The sequence below is a fragment of the Triticum urartu genome, chromosome 4A (assembly GCF_056163025.1).
Source record: "Triticum urartu cultivar PI428250 chromosome 4A, HENAU_Tu73, whole genome shotgun sequence".
Classification (NCBI taxonomy): Eukaryota; Viridiplantae; Streptophyta; class Magnoliopsida; order Poales; family Poaceae; genus Triticum; species Triticum urartu.
Genome location: NC_141876.1, coordinates 546,473,697 through 546,496,462, shown reverse-complemented (window position 1 = coordinate 546,496,462; position 22,766 = coordinate 546,473,697). Strand labels below are relative to the sequence as shown.

Below are 22,766 nucleotides of genomic sequence, written 5' to 3'. Positions count from 1 at the left end.
GGTTACTCTATTCAAACTTCCTAAAGGCTTGTGTGAACATTCGAACATGTTAATTCGAAAGTTTTAGCGAGGAAACAAGGAAGGTAGATGGAAGCCACACGAGATATCATGGAAGGCAATGACGCAACCTAAAGGTATGGTGATTTACGCTTTAAAGATTTTGAGCTATTTAACTTGTCAATGCTGGCTCGACAAGCTTGGTGGCTCCTGCAAAATCCAGAGAATCTGTGTGCTCGGCTTCTTAAGAGAATATGCTACCCAAATTCAACTATTCTGAATGCGGAGTTAGGAGGCCATCCTAGCCAGATACGGAGAGCTATTGTGGAGGGAAGAGACACTTTGAAGCGGGGTCTGATCAGGCGTACATGCAATAGAGCTACAACAGATATATGGGCTGACAATTGGCACCCCTGAGAGGAGATGATGCGACCCTATGGTTGCATAATACCAAACCCATCAGATACAATGTCAGAATTGATTGATGCTACCTCGGCATCTTGAAACAGACAGAAAGTGGCAGAGGTTTTTATGCCTATGGATGTGCGTGTCATTCTTGGCATATCGTTATGTACAAGAAATATGGATGATTTCTGGAGCTGGAAATTTGAGCGACATGATAATTTCTCTATGAAGTTAGCATACAAGATGCGCATTACCATTAGAGAGAGGCGAGAGGCATGGCTCAAAGGTTCGGCCGGCTCCTCTAGCTCAGCGAAGGAGGAGGGTATCTCGAAGGGTATGTGGAAGACACAAGTACCGGCAAAGATCTGGATGTTCCTATGCAGACTTGCCCGGCAATCAATCCCGAAAAATGACATTAGAGCATGCGGAAACATGACTGATACGAGTGCATGCGGTTTCTGCGGGATGGAGGACTCTTGAAAACATTCACCGGGCGAATGCACGGTCTCAAGATGTACATGGGCATTGATAGACGACGAGTTGGCTGAAACGTTGGCAACGACCACTGAACTGAACGCAAAGCATTAGCTGTTTACGCTCGGGGATTCATTATCAAATAAACTGCTTGTGAAACTATCAGTCACCCTTTGGGCGATTTGGTCGGCTAGACGCAGGGCGATTCACGAAGGTATCTTCTAGAGCCCTAAGGAACTCATTCCTTTATCACGAGATTTATTGCGGAGCTTAATATACTCAAAGATAAACAACCATCATTAGATGGTGGGGGACCCATGGTTCTAGGAACCGCCAACCAGCGATCACGAGCTCCCCCTCATGGCTTTGCAAAGATCCATGTGGATGCTGGTGTCCGATAAGGAAGAGGAAGCTCAGCAGCTGCGGTGTGTATATGTAGAGATGGCAATTTCCACGAAAGTTTAGCTGTAGTCATTCAAGGAGTTGACGACCCTGCCACATTAGTGGCTATCACATGCAGAGAAGCAATATCTTTGGCGGAGGATCTCCATATTCGTCAATTCATTGTTGTTTCAGATTCGAAACAAAGTGGTGGAAGATATCAAGAATTTTAGCCGTGGCACCTACGGGGACATTACTAGCGAGATTAATGTAGAGCGTCGTTGTTTCGGTGTAATTTTACTTTCAAAGATCATGCGTCAATTTTGAGGCACATAGTTTAGCCATGTTTGCTTTGTTGTTAGGTTTGATGATCCCCACAACCTAAACTGTATCCCATACGATGTGGCTTATGAGTTGTGATGAATAAAAACTTGGTTTTTCCTAAAAAAAAGTTACCCCTCAAAATAAAATAAAATTAAAAATGGCTCATTTTTCCTGAAGTACATTATTTTAACACAGTACTAACGCAAAATGCTCACATACACACACGCACACACACACTATCACTCTTATGAACGCACGCACGTACACTCTGTCTCTATGAGCACCTTTGAGGTATTGAGCCTGCACAATTTGCCCCCCATGAGCACCTTTAAAATACTGAGCTGCACATCTTGATGTTGACAAAGTCACCACATGCGCCTCATAGTCAATAAAAAGTTGAAATGTCTGAAATAAATTCAGAAAAATACGAGCACAAATGCCAAGTCTAGGATTTAAACCTGATGGGCTAAGTTCCATCACCAGGAACCTAACCTTCTGAGAATGCAATGTGTTTTTTACAACTAGGAAAAAAAAAAGAATTATCAGGAATTTCTCAACAACAAAATCAGGTATACAGATCTTTTTTCTTCTGCAGGGCAGGCATAGAAGTTACAAGTTGCAAAAACTGTTGGAGGTAATGCCAGTTCATGACTCGACTAAGTTAAAGAAAAGTTCATGACTCGACTGGCAGCATTTACATTTCCACAGATAATAAATCAGTAGGTCTGCATAAGAGTAGACGCTATCAACAACTCTACTACAGTACTAGCAAGCCTAGCTGAACATATCCCAAAACTCCAGCGAACACTGCTGGCACGTAGGATCTTGGAGATTCTTCAGCGAAGCAGTTCATGTGTTCTTGAAAACAAAGGCATGCCTATCGAACCTGACCATCAGTTTCCTATTTGACATCTATGATAGCAGAATCGCAGGCCTCTCAGGCGCAGAGTAGTCGTGCCTTACGCCACAGGAGGGAGGTACGGCATATATGTTATCCACCCGTCCACACCGCTTTCGGAAACGAAGCCCATGAACTCAGGCGCGCACTCTACTAGCTGTTGCCATCTAGTGCCTTGATGTCAGCTTCTTTAAGTTCAACCATCTTCCCAATTCTGTACATGTAACATCCAACAATGGGTTAATATACGGTGTTATATCGCCAGCCTCATTGTGAACATGAAGAGTTTATCAAACACAAAAAAAGAGTTGACTGTCAAATTAGTTTTACTTGTTGGGCACAATAAAAACTGATGCCCCTAGACGATGATTTATCAGTTGAACCAATTAACTCCACTGAACTGATTTTGGTGGTATGTACTGCTGGCATGCCAGATTTGACACATATGATCCCTTTTGATACACGAGCCTTTCCAAGTTGATCTTTCTAAAATATGTATTTCCTGGAGTATTTGATTTTACCATTTGCACCAGCTGCCATGCTGTTTCAGATGTTTTGAAAGGTACAAAAAAAAGGAAGACTTGAAAAAACCTTATGAAACTCTGCAAAAAGGAAGTAATGCTGAACATGTACTGATGTGCTAAATAACATTACCCCAGGTCTGATGGGAGGCGGAACCTGCCTATCCGAACACGTTTCAAAGCGTAGACCTGTCAAATACAGGGATAAAAAATCAGCTGCTTTCACAACAGTTATATACCACAAATAAGCATAACTGCGGGGCTTCTACACGCTTTTCCTCTAATTAACTGACTCCTGTATGGTTTTCCGGCCTGTTTTCCATTACAAACAGGGTCAACTGTCTTCTATAGCAGTGCATCAAAATAGAAATGATAAAACAAGATCTGGCTGTCAAGGTGTGTGCTACTATAACACAGCCGTCTGTGCTACTATAACACAGCCGTCTGTTATCTTTTGTTGCTATGTGATAGATCCCATACTTCTATGCTTGCATAATACCCATAAAGGGAACACGGCCTATTGGATTTGAGTCGAATGAAGCAAAGACGAATTAAGAAAAGTCTCCTAGACCCTAAAGTCCTGCTGTGGACAACAACTCGTTCCTTTGACTAGCTATTCTAGATTTATTCCTGGCACAGTATGTGCCCTCCTTCACTCAAGCTGTTCAACCTCAAGGCCTTGCCATCCTAGCGCAAGCTGAGAGATGTTACTCTCCCGGAGGTCGCATTTATTGTAGAACAAGAAATACTAAGATATGTACCAACAAAATACAAAGAAAACTTTGATAAGGATATATTCATCACGCAAAACAACCTTTAGTCCTGCATTCTGCACAAGTTCACGAACTTCGTGGTTTCTTCCTTCATGAACCTGCCAGAAATAGAACTTGACAATATCAATGCCAGTGAGTAGATTAACTAAGTATGATGCCTTTGAATTTATGTAAAATTACTTTAGTCAAGCATATGTGCAAGTGACAAGCTAATTGATAGAATGCACTGGATTTGCACAATCAAGCTGGCACAAACATACAAGGACTGAACAATATTGCTAGGATATATCCTTTGCTGTACTGAACAAATCAGAATGCCTATATTATACTACATAGTTTTGTACCATATGCAGAAGTAGAAAACAGGCATCAAATACAATAGAATGGACCATGTATAAAGGACAATTACCACTATTTTAAGTCGCGTCCTTTTTGTATCAGCTTGGGCATCCAGTGGCTCTACTAAATCAGGAACAACCTTAACACCATCAATTACTGTTCCTCCGCTGATAGCTACAAGGTGTTTCTTGTGCACTGCTCCATCTATAGTTACTACATATCTGCAATATTGAACAAATGCAAATTATATTTTGTTTTTCGTGTATTTTTCATTATCCATTTACCATGTTTGAGCACATTTATACGAGCAGTTTCCTAGAGAAGAATATTTTTAGTTTAAAACTAGTGTCATTTGGAACTTCTCCACATTTACTGCACATGAATAATGATGGCGACCTGAGGGTAGTACCAAAACAACATCCTAATTTTCTGCTAGGAAATTTTGAATGGCACCTACAGTATTTCAAGTATAGATTACAATTTAGTCTGCATTGCAGTACTACAGTCTACAAACGATACAGAGGAGGCCAAACTTACTCCTTTGTTATGTTTGAAGAAGGGTGTGAGACTTTCTGGGCAAATTCACCTGAAAGGAGAGCAGCTAACTTTAGGCCTTGGATGGCTAAACTGCTGATTCCTAAGTATTGTCTAGCAAGTATGACAAAATTACCATCATTTGTAACTATTATCAAACCAGTTGTGGCAACATCAAGACGACCCACAGTAAACAAGCGGGGTTTTGGTACTCCTGGCTGAAGTTTGTTCTGCACATGTTGATAGATTGTTATATTTAGACAGAAGGTGAAGCATGCCAAGAATATGATGAAATTTCATTAGGAACAGTGTAATGTCTATTTTATGAAAAGCCCTATTATAGAACATACCCATCCTTTCAAATAGTCATCCAATAAGGAGATAACAGACTTCTCTTCACCAGACGAGCAAATATACCTATGGGACATCAGAAATAACATTTAGGGATATCACACAGCTGGACGAATGGCAGCTTTTCTATTGTATTAAAAAATACACTGCTAGAATACAAAAGGAAACTTTTTACAGACGTGCAGACTCCAACAATATGGAAGAAAAGATACAGACCCTTTTGGCTTGTTCACAGCAAAATAGAGCTTTGGAGGCAGCTTCTTGGAAATGCGATTCCCGTTAACGTAGATAGAATCCTTTGAGATGTCTACTTTGGTCTACAAAAGAAAAACTGATTATGAACAAGATGCAGCCAAAATGAAAACATTTCAAATTTCATAGTGGTACAATGCCGGAATCTATCTAGCTAAAGTAAACCAGCTATTTTTTCGCCGCAACTAGACAACTGAAGTGAGATTGACATTACGTAAATGTGGACATGAGCTAAAATATTTGCGACATGAACTGCTCCTCCTCACTCTTAGAGCTTCAGGCTGAAATTTCATACCTGGGGAGCAGTGCAGACAGAACCATTGACAGTCACCTTCCCTTGGAAGATGAGCTCCTCGCTGGTCCTTCTTGAGGCCACTAGGAAGAGCCACGAGTCAGCATCAAGACAGACATATAATGCTGCTCCGATTTCAATTCAGTCAAGCGAGCTTATCTAAAACCCTGCAGGATAGGACAACTACCTCCTGCGGCGGCGAGGACCTTGGCGAGGCGCTGCGGCTCGTGCTCCTTGATATTCTCGTTGTAGAACCTTCTGGCCGCCTTGGAGAACTTGGGCGGCGCGGTCGGGGAGGCCTTCTTCTCCTTGACCCTGACGCTGGCGACGGGGGCGTCGGCGGCGGGGCCCTGCCTCTGGCCCCTCTTGGCGGCCCTCTTGGCCTCCGCCTCCGCGGCGGCGACGGCCTGGAGGACGTCCGGCGGCGGCGAGGTGTGGAGGGATGGCTTGCCGTCGGCCCCGCGCGCGATCCACGGGACCAGCGGCTGCGCGGACGGGCCGCCGGGCGAGCGCTTGGACGGGGCGGGCGCGGGCTCCGCGAAGGTGATGTTGAAGTCCGAGGCGGAGGAGGCCGAGGAGGTAGCGCGGAGGAGGAGGAGCGGCGGGACGCGGCGGCCGCACCGGAGCACGCTGGCCGGGCGGCTGAGGAATGGGTGGATGGAGATGGCCGCGGCGGCCGCGGCGGTGGCGAGGGCCATGGGGAGCGAGCGTGGGGAAGGGGAGAGGGGTTATCGGATATCCCCCGCGCTCGCGCTGCTGGGCCGGGAAAGCGGGACGGCGAGACGGTGCTGCGTTTTTAGAGCATAATTGCTGCCAAAAATTGGCATGCCAATGTTTGGCATTATGTCAAATATTGGCAACTACTTCCTTCGGTCCTTTTTACTCTGCACATTGGTTTTGCGGAAAGTCAAACTTTGCTAAGTTTGATCAAATATATATTAAAAATTATTAGTATCTATAATATCTAATAAATATAATATGAAAATATATTTCAAGATGAATCTAATGATATTGGTGTTGTTATGTGAATGTCTATAATTTTTTATATAAACTTGGTCAAAGTTGGATGAGATTGACTTCGGACAAACCTAATATGCAGAGTAAAAATGACCGGAGAGAGTACTGGGTTGGCTACGAGTTGTTTTGCCTCTCTCATATAAAGTTGCCAATAGTTGGCAAGTTTCGGTATTGCCAATAGTTGGCAGTGCCAACATTTGGCAAGACAAAAATTGGTAGCAAACCAATTATGCTCTTATTTTTAAAATTTTGTCAAAAGGCAAACTGTATATTGTTTTTTTACACAGCGTATAAACGCAAATGCTTAAATATATGCACATAATGCAGACATGATCTTTATAAGCACCTTCGAGATACTAAGCCGGCATAATGTCTTGAGATTGACGAAATCACCATGGATAATTTTATAATCAACGAAAACGTCTTCTGCTGAACGAACATCGTCGGAAATGCTGAAATAAATTTAGAAAAATGCGAACGCCGGTGCCAAGTCTAGGACTTCAACGCCAGTGGGCTGGTTTCACCATAACAAACCTAATCATTTGAGCTATGCTCAGTTCACGACACACTATATATTTTGACGGTGGATTCTAAGGACATGCAAAATACAGTTGCATGTTTGGAGGATGATGTATCGGAAAACTACAAATATTCAAGCTACAACTCATTCATTTCGGGGAACTAAAAAACAAATTTAGCAACCGCAGTGTGTTGCGTTATGTAATTGTCCGGAAACCCCGCGGGCAATGTATCAGGAAATGATGTCCGAGACAACTATTATCACGCTATTGCATTTTAAGAAAACCAAAGTAGTATAAGCCTTGGAACTTGTAAGAAAATTACTTTGTGTCCAGGTTTTTCATGTGTAAACATGATTATCATGATTTAGAGCTCATGTAGATGAAGTCATCCCTGCCACCACATCACAAAGAGGTGATCCTCCGATTTTATTATCTAAAATAAAAATCAAATGTTTTCTTGGTGACTCTTCAACCAGAAGGGGTGGTTTTGCGATTGAATGTAATTTTTTTGAAAGAAATACAAATATGTGTTATTGTGTTTGTGTTTTCAGGAATATTACATTAATGTAGTCTTTTGCAAAAAAAATGGTGCTAAAGGTAGAGCCAGATTTTCTTCTGAGTGGAGGCAAATTATGTGATCGGAGGCACTTATCGTACAAATGGATAGGACTTGTTTTTTTTCTATTTAAAACTATGAGCATATTTTATTGAATTTTCAAAATTTGAGTGGAGCCCTACCTCTCGCCCAGTTGCACTTGTTTCTGTTCATGCAACAACTCACGTTATTATGCCTTCTCGAGAAACTATGTAATCAGTGAGAAAATGTTATTTTTGTGAAGAACAAAAACTAGCATGTTTTAGATACCCACATTTTTCAAAAAAGTTTTTATGAAACTTATCCCAGTTATTTCTTCTAGTTGAGTCGGCTCATGCATATGCGGCTAGGGTGAAGTTATCCTCCCCTCCAAGCTCCACCGCTCATCCCAAGGATTTGCTACCCCTCTGTTTGCCGCTCCGACAGTTGGTGGCATGGAGGGGAATCCCGGTGCCTTGCCTCCAGTTAGTTTCGGTATGTTTTTTTTTTCAGTTCTCGCAGAGGCGGTGTTCAGGTAGATGGTGCCACTTCATTTGAACTGGTCTTTCAGGTTTCGGTCCTCTCCAAATTCGTCCATGACTTATATGGCAATGGTCAACATTTTTATAAAACTTTTGAAGTGCTTATTTTGGGGAATAAATAAGTAAATAAACAAATAAAGGGTGCAGTGCAAACGAGCGCAGAATCCGCTCTCTCTCGTTGTGCAAGCAATCCCTTATCCATTTTCCGAGCAGCACTGAATATCCACCCCTCGAGATCCCCGGCCCATCTTGGTCTCGACAGCCGAACCTTGTTTTGTCTGTAGCACATCAGCAGCGGATAAACCACGCCCACCGGCTCCCGGCCAATCCGGACCGTCCATCGCCACAGAACCGGCACAGCCGACGGCCACGATCCGTCCTCCCCCTCCTGTGGCCACGGAAAAGAGCCCGCAAGAAAGGCACCACGGCCGAGCCAAGTCCACCGCCGGGAGAATCCACGCCCACCACACCTCGCCCCCGCCGCCCCCCGATAAAAATCCGCCGATCCTCCCTTCCCCCCTCCGCCCGCGATCGCTCCTCCTCCCCCCCCCTGCCGCATTCCGAGCGATGGCCGACTCCGCCGCCCTCTCCTCCTCCCTCCCGCGCTCGCTGGCGTCCAGGAGGCCCCTCTCCTCCCCGCTCCGCGGCGGCGGGAGGCCCCGGTCCCCGCGCCGCTGCCGCCCCGGGTCGCGGCTGCGCGCCCGGGCGAGGAAGGGCGAGCCCGAGGACCTCTACGGGCCCTACCCGTGGGAGCAGCCCCTGGATCTCTCCACCGGGTTCGGTAAACTCCCGCCCCCGGATCGCTGCCCTGATGTTGCCCGAGCGCTTTGACCAGCGATGCCTTTTTTATTATTATTAAATGTTGAGAGATGAGTGATATTGATGCCGCGGTTGCTGTTTCGTGCTCCGTGAGATGGTAGTTGGTAATGGGGTAGGCTGCTGTGCTCATCGTTGGGCAGAATGTCGATTTGTTTCGTATGGGGGTTGTCTGTCCCTGTACTGATCTGTGTGTGTACCATGCCGTGCGCGCTGACGGGTTCGATCTGCGTGTGCTTCTCCTGGCAGATATCGAGTGGGTGCAAGAGGATAAAATCACGCTCTTCACTTCCGATGGGCTGGTTCAGATAGGCGGTAACATGGTGCCTCGTCGAGTCACCGCCTCCGAGGTACTGAATCTTGTTGAGCTGGAACTACTAAGCTCCCTCGCGCGTCATACTAAACAGCAACATGTTGGTCCTTGTTAATAAAACTGAAATGGAGCTTCATTTCGGGACTGAGATGTTGTTATGCATATTGTGAACACTGTTATTCAGTGCGCATGAAGATGTTAATGATATATGCCGTCCTTCTAGTTTCCATGGAAATAACTTTGTGCTATTTCTATTTGTTCACTGTACCACAAAGCCAGGTTTTATTTAGTTTGATCAGACATGAATGGGTAGCTGGAATGTGTATAACACCGGGAAATATATGTAACTGGAAATTATATAACACCGAGAAATGTATATTAAACAGTCATGCTTACACTGTTGGTTACTGCATTCGGGGCAATAACAATTTTATTGTGTACGTTAAAAAGATTCAGCTCTTTTCACATTTTACTTACGTTATCATGTAATAATAAAACATATTTAATGGGAATCTAGACTATAAAACCTTGAAAAGCAGCACCGTATAGGAGTATATTTGAGCACCATATTCATTTGTACCACTGTACTCACCAAAAGCTAGTTGCCTGAAAGCTTACAATTATTTTTTGTATCCTGGGAATATCGACCCAACCACTTGTTGCGGATTCAAGTTTATTCATGTATATTTGCTGAAGTTGCTTTATCCTGGCGTCATCAATATTTTGCATGCCATCCTCATGTGTGTTAAATTTGGACAGAAGAGGCAACAAAAGGGAAAAGGCAAACCCCGCCGGTTTCAGGAGAGCTCTTACATGGATCCAAATCAAAGTCTTTGCCTTGGAGCACTGTTTAACATAGCAGCTACAAATGTAAATGTTTCTTATCACTTATGTGTGTTTGATGTTTATGTTTTCATATAGTAATACCATGCGGTATTATCTATCAGGGCCTGGACATGGGTAGAAGATTATGCATCTTTGGCTTTTGTCGGTCTATTGAAATGCTAAGCGATGTGGTGGAAGATACTGTCTTGGAGCATGGTGGCGAGGTACTTATGTTACCCCTGGAACTATATGTGCCGCTATAATCTTAACAAAGTGCAGTCATTGAATTCCTCAAACTGCAAAATCAAAGCTTTATCTCCAATTGAACATCCTTTCAAACTTAAAAGGGTGCCATTTTTGCTCAGATTGTCACTGCAGAGAAGGCGAGCAGTGACGGCCTTCAGGAGAAGCTGACCATGTCGGTGGCTGTTCCGTTGCTGTGGGGTGTCCCTCCGGCATCGGAGACCCTCCATGTGGCCGTGCGGAGCGGCGGAGGCATCGTGGACAAGATCTACTGGCAGTGGGACCTGTTCTAAGAGCCCAGAGCCTGCAGACATTGGTTGACAAATAATCCACCCCACCCACACTGTATATATGATCCTTAACTGGCCTGGCTGCACGCATTGTGTCAGCTTGCAACTGTGTTCGTGTCCTTGTGCGCAACCAGCAACAAACTTGGTGTATACCTGTACAGACCTGATTCCTCTGGTGCATATAAATAAATAAAAAGGGTTCCGGATTCACAGCTCATGTTCAATCTATTCCTGTTTTCGATAGCATTGCTGATGCATTGGCATCTGGAGTTGTGTTGGAGGAAAGCACTTGCACCCAATGGTAGGTGCTTTGAGTTTTATATCTGTTGACCTGGAGATTTGAGGTAACCATGAGCACATAGCTTGTGGAAGTGCTTGGTCAGTTGGTCTTGAAGACTATGGTGACAACTCAGATGCAGTATTATGTCGTGCAGATGGCATCATGTAGAAGTTTTCATGATTGGGAAACTACGCACTACTCATTCTTATCTTTGTATAAACTGTTCGGCGGTTCTTTTGCCAGCCTGACAAGAAGCTGATTAAAATGGGCATTTTTTTAGTGGGCATCTGACCTAGTTCCATTAGAGTCATCAAAATACATGTTTTTACACATATTTGAGATTGCATGAACATTAGCACATTTTTTCACAAACTTGGTCAAATCTCAAATATAATAACTTCATAGAATAAGAACTGCAAGTAATTTGGAACGGAAGAAGTAGTAACGTTTGATGTGGCGGCTGCGACAATCAAACATAAAGTGGAAGTAAAACTGGCAAGAGGATGGCGTTTTGGCACCCAAACTCATCTACACCTGCCATGAGCAATAAATTTGAAAAAAAAAAGGATGCTCGATTGTGCTAGGAGTGTGTATAATTTGAATGTATGATATTTGAGGAGCTCTAAAAACTAATCGGTTGTCAAAAAAACTTCGAAAGAAGGGACGTGGAGTATCGGCTCCCTCATGAACAGTAAAAAAGTACTGATTTTTTTGTGGTAAAATTTGACAAATGTTTTGTATGCTTACAAACTTTCAGCATGAAATGACATTTGTGGAAGTCATGTAGAAAAACCAAAAAATGCTAGTTTTGAAAACATTTTGGACTGCTGATTTTTTTTTTCGCCATGACTTTCACGAATGTCATTTCGTGCTGAATTTTGGTATGCATGCAAAACATTTGTCAAAGTTCAAAAAAATCAGAATTTTTTTCCTACATTTTTTTATTTTACTATTCATAATTAAGATAGCATTTGAGCTCGGGAGTAGACTATGACTTTCGCGGAAGAAGACATTTTATAGACACGGATTCATTAAAAACAATGCACGTCAAAATCATTTGTTTGACTCGACTCTCTCTCGATCGCTACGACGTGGGCAGCCCTGGGCCAGCCGCAACACGTGAAGGCGTGGAGCAGCGCCCGGCGGCCACGATGCACGTTACTCATGGATAAGCGCGGTGTCATCGTCGGTCAAGGAGAGTTTAATTGAGTTCATCAGCAGTTCACCCTTTCTTTTCTTTTTGCGATGGAACAGTTCACCCCTATCAAGAAAAAAAGTTCATCAACAGTTCAACACCATGACACCCCTCTAAAAAAATTTAACACCATGACAAGTGTGCCAGTAAAACTCAACGTGTAGGAGAAGAACTATATATATGCTCTCGCAAAAAAAACACTCTATATATGCAATCTTGTGCCAAAAAATAAATAAAAAAGGCATATACGCATATGAAGCAATGGCAAATACTAACAGCGAGATGATAAGTACGTAAAGCGTTGGATGCAGAGCGGGCGGGTTTGCGGGCTAGAGCGTAGAACTAATTCAGTGTTAATCTTTCGGCCAGAAGTGAACTAATTTGATGGTTTTGCGGGGTATACAGGACGCCGCTTGCATCCCTAGACTGCCAAGGGAAGCTTCCTCGTCGTTCATGCTCACGGTGGTGAAGTGGTTCTCAGAGCAATGATCATATCAGTGGTCTGGTCGAAAAAAGTCGGTGTTGAGGTTGTAAACATTTTAAGAGTCGACCGGTGGAGTCATACCTGTTGTAGTTTTTCAACCTATATACTTCCTTTGTTTGGAAATAGTATATCTTTTTTTATCCATTTTGATGACAAGTATTTTCGGACGGTGTATCCCTTAGAAACGGACAGTGGTATCCATTTTAATACCACTAGAGATTTCAACAAGCGCCTTAGTAACGGAGGAGTACTTGTTATAATGCGCTTTGAATATTTTAATACAAATCATATATGAACTGTACATACATTCTATTCAGAATAAGTTAGAGAATTCGGTCGATCCAAGATGGATGAACACGAAGCACGATCTAGGCTGAGCGGGGGGGATTATAGACACAGAAAGTCAGCCAACGTGGGAGGTTGTGAACGGAGCGGAGCGCGGAGGGCGGTGTGTGCGCTCAAAGTCAAAGCGTAGGCGTCTCTGACATGATCCAGAGTTCCACACGAGGAGAGGATGTGATCGTCGTCCCCGCGTAACCGCCACACGTCTCCGTGGACAGACAGATAGACGATTCGTCTCTCTCGAATATCGATCATCAGACGACTTCCCCATGCGTTCCTCGCCGTCGGAAAACCAGGACAAAGCGGTTGCATTCAGCTAGGTACGTACACATCCTATTGCCTGTTGCCTTTTGCCCGTCGACGCAGCGACACGCCAGCGATCGACGCGCCCCCATGCCAGCCACGTGCATGGATCCACATGATCCTATTAAAAAAATCGTACTGATTGAACGCCACATGTTGTTGTTGTTGTTGTTGTTGTTGTTTGGCTACAAACTCCCACATGTTTTTAGCGATAGTGAGTGATAGTGATAGATATAGAGCCCGCATGCTAATATGCAAATACCAAATGGTTCTCGTTCCTAAAATACACATATTTTAGCCTCCAGATTTTTTCCTACAAGTAATTGTCCATCTATGTACTTTTAATTTCGCTAGGTGGTCTACGCACATGGATGTAGTTTTTGTCACTTCTCGTATTCTTTATACCGCTATGATGTTTGATGAATAGATTGAAAGATTTTCCTACATTTTTTTTGTAACTTTAGTCATTTTGAGAAAATCCATCATAGTTAGTTTTATTATAATTTAAAATAGTAGTAGTTACATCATTCCAAAAAATTAGAAGCTTATTTTATTTTCTTCACGAATACGCATGTTGCGTATCGTTTCATTAATAATGGGTTAGAAAGTATAAAGGTGCAATTCTTAAACTGTGTACCCAGGGAGAATGCACGGCTATGATCAGAGAGATGGGTTGCTCAACCCTTAGTTACATACTTACATGAGGTTAGGATGTAGTATAATCATGCCTAGCCCTTTGACGCCCGCCTTGGTCCAGGCACGCGTCTTCCTTGATCTGATCAGAGATGCTAGAGTGAGATGGATGGGTGTTCTCGAAAACACACGCATTGCGGTGCTTTTCAGATTGTCCATGCCGAAAGGGCAATGAGGAAAGCTGCGCTGTTCCCTAGGCATACCGACAATGCAAGGGTGGCTATGCTGATCTCACTCGCGTCCCCCGCGTCGCCCCCTGCTAGGGCGGCTCCGGGAGGAGATCCTCAACCGCGCTCTCAGGTCATCTCCACCGTGTCCTCCCCTCCGTCAATGCTGGAGGAAGCTACCGAGCGAAGCCCCGACTGGCCGACAGGGGCGGCGGACGACCCACCAACCCCCCCCCCCCTCCCCGCGCGCGTCTAGATCGGGTGAGGCAGGTCACCCATCGGCGTTGAGGCGCCTCTCCCTGATCCGGGTCGCGGCAGCTCGCCTCCGGTGACAGCGTGGTGGTGGGCGGAGGCGGCGGGTCGACGTGAAAGTTCGGGTGGTGCGGGTCGTTGGGTGCATCTGCATGGTCACGACGGCCATGGTTGTGGTGGCCAATGGCTCGGCGATTCGGTGCCGATGGAACATGGCCGGTGGCAGCGGCGGCGGTCGGCCTGGATCCCGGGGCGGCGGTCCTGGAAGGAGGCGACAGGTGAAGCTCGGCCGCCCGCGACAACATGGCATGGTGTTGTCCCTGTCCAAGGCGGATCTGCACAGGCGATCTGGTGGCTGTGGCTCCGGATTAGTTCGGATCAGAGACGGTGAGAAGCGCGCGGGATCCCTCTCGGCGGCTCTCACGGTTTGGCGAGGTGGGGCGGCGGCCCTCCTCTCAGGCTCCAGTGGTGGCTCTCACAAAACAATGGCCGGTGTGCTAGGGCTTCCATGGTGGCAATGCTATTGTGGGTGGTTGCTGGATCTAGGCAGCTAGATCCGGGGCTTTGAAGGCGGTCAGGATGGTGCACGGGTTGTCGGTTGGATTTCTTGAGATAGATCCGGGTGAAAACCTGGTCTTAGGCCGGTGGCCGGAGCCGGTGATGGCGACGTCCTTGCGTTGTTTGCTTCTTGAAGGCATCATCGAGGTGAAGCTCCCAACTCATCTCACTACCTCCGGGGGAAACCCTTAATCAGTTGATCGTATGATGGCGGCACTCTTGTGCCGTATCCTCCTTGGGGCGTCATTCTTGGAGGTGTGCATTTGATTGAGGGACCAGCGGACGGTTTTAGCGGTGGAGTGGCGTTTCATGTCATGCATCGACGACATGGAGTCTCCGCGGCGTGGTGCAGCAAGGTCTCGGGGGCGGATGTGTGATGATGGGCGCGCGTAGGGTGATGGCGTTGTCTAGCTCCGTGGTGGCGTCGACCGCAGGGCTGGCAATTGATGCGTCAGTATCTGCTCTGAATATGGATCGATGGAAGGCGGCGGCGGCCTCTGAAAGGGCACCAAACTGGTGTGCGCCCCAGACTCGGTAGTGTGGCTTGGTTGGGGCAATCAGGTTTTAGATGTTAGGCTTTGATGTGAGGTTTGTTTGGTATTCAACTCGGACTATCGGCACCCCTTCATCAGTTAGATAGGAGTAGCGACAGATATTGTGAAGATGATAACTTCAGACGTACTAATGTATTTTTTTATAAGATTTTTATGAATAATTAATAAAAATGATTACATGCATCATTCAGATGCAGAGATTGACAGTCATCCCCTTTTCTAAATAAAAGGGTGGTTGTGCTACATAAATCAAAGAAGCTGGTGGTGTCATCACATGCCTTGCTGATAAGAAAAAAGGATTTAACATAGAAAAGAATTGCAAGTCAACATCAACATGTTACTCATGCTCCTTTCATTTATTTATTAATATTTTTTTGTAAGAGAACCTTTCAATTTATTTATCAATCATGGTAGTACAGAGAACACTAGAAGTATTAAAATTACAATCAAGTCCATGAATCATCTAGCGATGACTATAAACACTGAAGCAAGTTGAAGGCGCGCCGTCGTCATCGCCCCTCCCTCACCGGAGCTGCGCAAACCTTGCTGTAGTAGACAGTCGGGAAGTCGTCGTGCTAAGGCCCCAAAGGACCAGCACACCAAAGCAGCAACCATCGCCGATGAAGAGAGTTGTAGATCGGAAAGATTAAACCTGTAACCACACGAACGAAGACGAACAAAAACTGGATCCAAATAGATCCACTGAAGACCAGCACCGATCGAATCCCGCGAGTTCCGATGGAGATACACCTCCACACATCCCCTGACGACACTATTCGCACCATTGAAACGGGGATATGATGCGGAAGACATCATTCTTACTGAGGGACATCGCCACGGATACACATCCCTAACCAAGACGTTGAACCTAACAAAAATAAGAACGGGGTCCCTCCCGCCAGCGAGGGGCTGAGATCCTCCACACCTCCATGGGCCAAAGGCCATTGGAGATGGGGCGGACCGGCGGCGGTGCTGGTGGCGGAGGAAGGAAGGACACAAGACTGCTGCTAGTAGAACTAACCCGGATCTTTTTATTTATTTATATTCAACTCTGTTTTTCAGAGTATATTTATGCTCAACTATAAAACATAGTACTCCCTCCGATCTGTATGAAGTTGTACTAAAACTGCGACAATTAATATGAATTAGAGGAAGTGATATTTTTTCTCTCTTTAGTTCAAGCGACAAGTGTCGGGCAGTAGTTCATATGCCCCGTGAAGACGAAGATGTATACCACATCTTGTTCCACCTTGCGTCAATTTATCTTTTTTGTGGCAGGATCAATTTTATCTAAATATGTGTGCGAGATTTTTTGGTCTGCGACTCCTTTTACATCAGGAATTACAAAAAAGGACAACCTGAGTCTCTTATTTTTTGCTCGACCTTAAAACATCAATGATTTTTCTGAAAACTTGTTAAAGGTTGACCAACATTTGTATGCCCTACGCGGTCATTCGGAGTACGTGGACCACATTTTCTTCTCATGCACCTTTGCTTACAGAAGCACAATTATTATTATTTTTTGAGGAAATTACCGAAGCACAACTGTTGCCCCCATCATATCTGTCGTTAAACCAATGTGTGGCAAGACTCCGCAATTTCAACTCGTTTGCATCAAGAATAACATAAGAAAAGGTTACGATCAGGGACCTTTATTTTGTATGCTCAACCTTAAACACCAAGGTTTTTGTTTGGCAACTTATTAGAGGCTGGCTCCCCTCCAGCGACCGTATTCTCAAGTGCTGACAGGGGTCGAGCGACACCTCCTATGCCATATGTGATCATTCCGAGCATCCAGACTACACACTGTCTCCCTCTCTCATGCACCTTTGGCTCAATTTACGTAGAGCTGTGTCTGGTAGCTTTTGGGCTGTGACTACTTCCTCAACCAGAAGGTTAAAAAAAAATGTACAACTCGTTAACATCAAAGATCAAAAAGACGAAAGGAAATCACAGTCAGGTCGGTAAGAGACGTGGAGAGTGAAACCAACATATGGAACCGAACTATGATTTTCCTTTCAACACGACAACAACGATTATTGTTATTGGGACATCTGCAAGGAACATTTGCCACCCCGAGAAAGGGCATAGTTGGCGACGAAATGCTTCAGAAGTTCAAAATAAGTATAGCAGTGAAGATACCCAAATGGGTTAATTATCCTTTTGCCCTAAGTGGTGTCCATGTGCTCACTTTTGTCCTCGGATGCGAATTATCATCAGTTTTGCCCCTAGTCCGAGCACAACAACTATGACGAGGCCAAACGGCCATATTTGAGTCCATTCCGTCCGCCGGCGTTAGTGGTTGTGGGTCCGGAGCTTACACGTGGGACCGCGTGGACGTAGGTCCGGAGCTGACATGTAGGCCCGTGCAACTAAATCCTCAAATCATTGGCAACCCATCCGCCCGGTCGGCTGTCCTGCGCCGCCGCCGCCGCCACCTGCGCCGCGGCCAACACCTGCCCCGCCACCAGCTGCACGGCCTGCTCCGCCGCTACCTCCCTGCGCCTATGCTCCACGGCTACCTGTGACGCCCACCACCTTCCTGCGACGCCACGGGTGGGGCGCCCGCCACCTGCTCGATCCGCGGCGCGGCCTCCTTCCGTGCGCCCGGTCGGAGCGCTCAAAGGTGGGGGGCTGGTGGAGCTATTTAAACTAGGAGGAAGAACCCTAGGGCGAAATGGTGAGTAGCGGCGACCCCGGAGTATTTGGCGAGGCAGGCATCGGGCCGGAGATCCGCCGCATCCACGACTGGGTTCCCGAGGGGTAAGTCTCGCCTCTTGTTTAGATTGAGCTTAGTTGTGCACTTGAACACTCGATTCGAGTAGGTTTGCCCAATTAGTGTGCTGATTGCGTCTCTGTTTTTCGCCGGTTAGGATAGAGTTGCGGTTTGCTTTCATGGTGCACATTAGAAGGGACCGGTACATGTTTGATGCAAAGGATAAGAAGAAATACCAAGGAGGTTTTGATTATCGGTTGCCAATGGCTAGTAATTGGAGTTTCAGACAATTTGGGAAGATAATTTGTAGCCAATATCCTTGGGGTTTGCTTGATGAAGTGGTATACAAATACTATGATGGGGAAAAGAATTGGGTGACAGTTAGTAATGATGAAGAGCTAGCTACCATGTTTGTTAGGCATAAAGAGAAAGATAATTTTCATGTGAGGCTGCAAGTTGATGTGCTTGAGCAGGCATTTGGACCTAGGATGGCGGGTGCAACATCTCGGGGAGAACCAAGTCGTCGTAATGGCATCTCTAGCCAGAACAGTTCAGTTGGTGCACGGCAACGTGGTGGCTCGACAAGTGTGGGCAACAGCAGTAGGGTCCCCCTTGAAGTGGAGCCTGATGGCTACAATTCTGGGGTTGATGAAGAGAAGCTATATTCTGATGTTATTCAAAATTTACGACGGGCACCTCGGACTGAAAATCAAGATGAGGCTCACAATGCAGTCCATGTGGATGATGACGCGATGGGTGAGGACGAAGACCTTGCAGCTGTTGAATGTGACCCTTTGAACCCTCATATGGAAGAAGGTACAGTTTTTGCATCCATGAATGAGTGTAGAAATGCACTTGTGACATACTGCATCAAGGTAGAACGTACTTTCAAAGTTGACAAGAGTGATCAAGTACGTTACAGAGTGCACTGTCCGACTGAAGGTTGTCCATGGAGGCTGCTTGCATCTAAAATGCGGAATAGCACTAATGTTCAGGTCAAAGTGAACCCTTTTAAGCACACATGCCAGGAATCAACCCTTAGGAAGTATACAATTAGTAGAGCCAAGTCAAGATGGGTGGCAGAAGAAGTAAATAAATGGGTGAAAGAAAACCAGCAAGTGGGTCCAAAGAAATTGCAGAAGAACATCAAAGATAAGTTCAAGATAGATTTACCATACATGAGGTTGTTCAATGGTAAACAACATGCTATGGATTCTATTTATGGTAACTGGCAGGAAAGTATTCAATTGTTGTATTCATTCAAAGGTGAAGTGGAGAGGACAAGCCCAGGTAGTATTGTAGATATTGATCACCACACCGTGGAGTACGCATTCAGGGGAGTGAAAAAGATCAAGGAATGCTTTAGGAGGGTTTTTGTCTGCTTTGAGGCTTGTCGCCGGGGTTTTTTGGCAGGCTGCAGGCCTTATTTGGCTATTGATGCCACTTTTCTCACAGGGAGGTTTAAAGGACAGTTAGTAGCAGCTTGTGCAGTTGATGCACATAGTTTTGTATTTCCAGTTGCCTATGGTGTGCTGGAGACAGAGTCTGTGGAGAGCTGGACTTGATTTTTGCATAATCTTCGTCGGGCTATTGCACATCCCAATGGGTTGGTCATTCATATAGATGACTGCAAAGGTTTAGAAGTGGCCGTGGATAATGTGTTCCCTAGAGTAGAGCATAGGGAATGCATGCGTCACCTTGCTGCAAATTTCATGAAGAAATTCAAAGGAAAAGTGTATACCGACAATTTATGGCCAACATCTTTGACATGCAGTGTGAAGAAGCACAACTACCACTTGAGGCAGTTATACATGAATCCCAAAGTGAAAGAATACTTGGAAACACACCACTCCAAGTTATGGGCCAGAAGCCAATTCAGTGAAGTGAGCAAAGTTGACTATGTGCACAATAATCCAGCAGAGTCTTTCAACTCAACGATCCGGAAACTAAAGGGTCATTATGTGGTGGATTTGCTTGTCAGGATAAGGATAGAATACATGCAGAAATTTCATTATCGTGCAGGAATAGCCGAGGCAAAATTCATGGGCCACATTATCATCCCTGCCGTGATGAATGAACTGAAGCATAAGACAACAGGCTTGGAAATGAACATGACGCTTTGCTCGGGTACCACAGCAGAGATATCATATTTGGATAAAGAGAAGAGGGAATGGAGATATCCAGTGGATTTAGAAGCTAGAACTTGCAGTTGTAGGCAATGGCAGATAACTGGGTTGCCATGCATTCATGCCTTGTTTTTCATCACTTCTCTCCCAGGTCCAGCAGGGAACATACATCAGTATGTGCATGATTACTACTCTGTTGCAAGGTTCAAAGCCACATATGCTTATGCCTTGCCTGCTATGGAGGGAAAACAACAATGGGACATGTTGGACCCTGGATTCAAGCTTTGCGCTCCAATTCTGAAGAGAGCAGCAGGTAGACCAAGAAAGAGTCGAATCAGACCTTGCAGCGAAGGAGCTGGACTTGGAGCGAGGAAGCGTAAGTGCACAAGGTGTGGTGGGTCTGGTCATTTTGGTAAGTATTGTGATAACACAGTAGATCCAGCATTCGGAGAGAGTATCGATGAAGGCTTCGATGAAAATGTTGGTCAGCAGCCGGTTGCCTCAACAGATGATGAAAATGATGGTCAACAACCGGTTGCATCAGATGAGGATTTTGACGAGGTTCCAAATGATGATGGTCAACAACCGCATGATTTTGACGATGATCCAAAATATCCTCCAAATAATGATTCAAGTGAGGCTCCAAATGGTGATCCAAATGAGGCTCTAAATGGTGATCATGGTGATCCAAGTGAGGCTCCAAATGATGATCCAAGTGAGGCTCCAAATGGTGACCAACCTTCTGTTGTTGTGAGTTCTGCTAGGTATGTAAATCTTGCAAGGGTCAAATACTACTGTACATCTATCACTTGACATGATCTCATTATCGTTTATGTTTTGCACAGCTCTATGATAGGTTTGAAGAAAACGCGCAACGTACCGACAACCAAGAAAAGAAGAGAAGAAACAATGAGCACAAGGTGCACGAGGAGCAAAGTAATGGCAAGAAGCTCAAGGAACAGACAGAAGCCCCAACGTTATCTATGAATAATTATGAAACATTATGAATAATAAAGGATGATGTTGTATTATGAAACATTTATCACTTGACATGTTGTATTTCTGTTGGATGATGATGGACCTATGTTAGAAGTATGTTTGACATGATGTTTAAATATCTGTTGGATGATGTTTGAATGAGCACATGGTTTTTCCTTTTTTGATTTTTTTGAATTTTGTTTTGCTCATTTAAATTTTGGTCAAACCTAATTTTGACCAAGATTTAAACAAGTCTAAAACATCAAAATGAAAAACTAAGCCCGGATACTTCTTAGTCAATTCAAAATGAAGTTGTGGTGAGCTTTTTGAAATTTTCATGAAAAGTGTGCTAAAAAGAGGGGTCCAAAGGTAAGGTAAACGGCCTCATTTCTAAGCAAAAGATATTTCAACCTTGTCTAAATCAGCCAAATAACTTTCCTACACATATATTCTATATGTACAGACTATGTGCGCTGGTTTTTCCATTTTTTGATTTTTTTTAAATTTGTTTTGCTCATTTGAATTCTGGTTAAACTTAACTTTAACCAAGATTTAAACAAGTGTAAAACATCAAAATAAAAAACTAAGCCTGGATCCTTCTTAGTCACTCCAAAATGAAGCTGTGGTTAGTTTTTAAAAATTTTTATGTTCATTTCCCCAAAACACTTCTCTCCACTTCATACAAGAGAGTTTGAGATACTCGAGATATCATACAATACACATGAACTTATCATTTAAATATATATAAAGCTTGTTTATCAACTTAAATCGTTAGTATATGACATAAGAAGACTATGTGCGCAGGTTTTTTATTTTTCTGATTTTTATTTAATTTATTATGCTCATTTGAAATCTGGTCAAACATAGCTTTGACTGCTCCAAACCCCTCCCAAACCCCGCTAACCCTAGCGCTGAACAAGGACCGTTCATCTAACCCTAGCGGCGATCAAGGGCCGTCGATCTAACCCTTCTAGAAGGAATCTGCGGGGAGGAGGGGGCGATCCGCGAGATGCAATCTGATTGGCTGGGAGACCCATTGTTTTTTTAACAAATACCGGGCGCGTTGGATGGACCGTTGGGCCGTCTCGTGCTCTGGGCCTGAGACCGCAGTAAATAGCCCGTCTCAGCCTTTCCAGGCCTTGCATGCATGGAGGCGGCGACGTGGGTTTGCATGCGCGGGAGGCGGCGACGTGCATGCATGCGAGCGAGGCGAGCGAGGCGCGCTAGGTGAGCTAGGCTAGCGAGGCGAGCTAGGTGGTTCAGTGCAGTGGTTCAGGGCAGCGATTCACATGCACCGCCCGGTCAAAGAGCTATGCAGTGATTCAGATGCATGCACGCGCCCCATGCATCGTTTTGTGCAAAAATTTAAGTGTGCAAAACGTAACGGATACACACACGCGTTCGGATTCACACACGCACCGTTCTCATCCTTTCTC

General features: G+C 44.9%; 2 protein-coding genes across 4 annotated transcripts; one reads left to right on the top strand and one right to left on the bottom strand.

The window, feature by feature from the left end:
• Positions 1-2,130: 2,130 nt before the first annotated feature.
• SVR1 (pseudouridine synthase family protein) lies at positions 2,131-6,320 on the bottom strand. Of its 2 annotated transcripts, XM_048716268.2 has the most exons (10): positions 5,729-6,319; positions 5,545-5,624; positions 5,214-5,314; positions 4,997-5,063; positions 4,783-4,876; positions 4,650-4,698; positions 4,183-4,333; positions 3,815-3,871; positions 3,134-3,189; positions 2,131-2,693 (listed from the first exon to the last, which is right to left on the bottom strand). In XM_048716268.2, the coding sequence occupies exons 1-10, from the start codon at positions 6,237-6,239 to the stop codon at positions 2,633-2,635; spliced, it is 1,227 nt and encodes a 408-aa protein (XP_048572225.2). In that variant the 5' UTR covers positions 6,240-6,319; the 3' UTR covers positions 2,131-2,632. The 2 variants fall into 2 exon arrangements, with proteins under 2 accessions (XP_048572225.2, XP_048572223.2); XM_048716266.2 differs by having other exon boundaries at positions 4,650-4,876; positions 5,729-6,320.
• A 2,382-nt stretch (positions 6,321-8,702) lies between these two features.
• Positions 8,703-10,892, top strand: LOC125552642 (D-tagatose-1,6-bisphosphate aldolase subunit). Of its 2 annotated transcripts, none has more exons than XM_048716265.2 (5): positions 8,703-8,976; positions 9,261-9,361; positions 10,087-10,194; positions 10,272-10,373; positions 10,515-10,892. In XM_048716265.2, the coding sequence occupies exons 1-5, from the start codon at positions 8,763-8,765 to the stop codon at positions 10,683-10,685; spliced, it is 696 nt and encodes a 231-aa protein (XP_048572222.1). In that variant the 5' UTR covers positions 8,703-8,762; the 3' UTR covers positions 10,686-10,892. The 2 variants fall into 2 exon arrangements, with proteins under 2 accessions (XP_048572222.1, XP_048572221.1); XM_048716264.2 differs by having other exon boundaries at positions 8,707-8,976; positions 10,084-10,194.
• Positions 10,893-22,766: the final 11,874 nt, after the last annotated feature.

What these genes read in the sequence shown, in the direction of transcription:
- SVR1 (XM_048716266.2), bottom strand. Translation starts at nt 6,239, where the DNA reads ATGGCCCTCGCCACCGCCGCGGCCGCCGCGGCCATCTCCATCCACCCA. An exon ending in GGACGCGACTTAAAATAGTG is followed by an intron (nt 3,872 to 4,182) that starts GTAATTGTCCTT and finishes TATTTCTGGCAG; the next exon opens with GTTCATGAAGGAAGAAACCA. An exon ending in CGCCTCCCATCAGACCTGGG is followed by an intron (nt 2,694 to 3,133) that starts GTAATGTTATTT and finishes TTACATGTACAG; the next exon opens with AATTGGGAAGATGGTTGAAC.
- LOC125552642 (XM_048716264.2), top strand. Translation starts at nt 8,763, where the DNA reads ATGGCCGACTCCGCCGCCCTCTCCTCCTCCCTCCCGCGCTCGCTGGCG. An exon ending in GGATCTCTCCACCGGGTTCG is followed by an intron (nt 8,977 to 9,260) that starts GTAAACTCCCGC and finishes TTCTCCTGGCAG; the next exon opens with ATATCGAGTGGGTGCAAGAG. An exon ending in GTCGAGTCACCGCCTCCGAG is followed by an intron (nt 9,362 to 10,083) that starts GTACTGAATCTT and finishes AAATTTGGACAG; the next exon opens with AAGAGGCAACAAAAGGGAAA.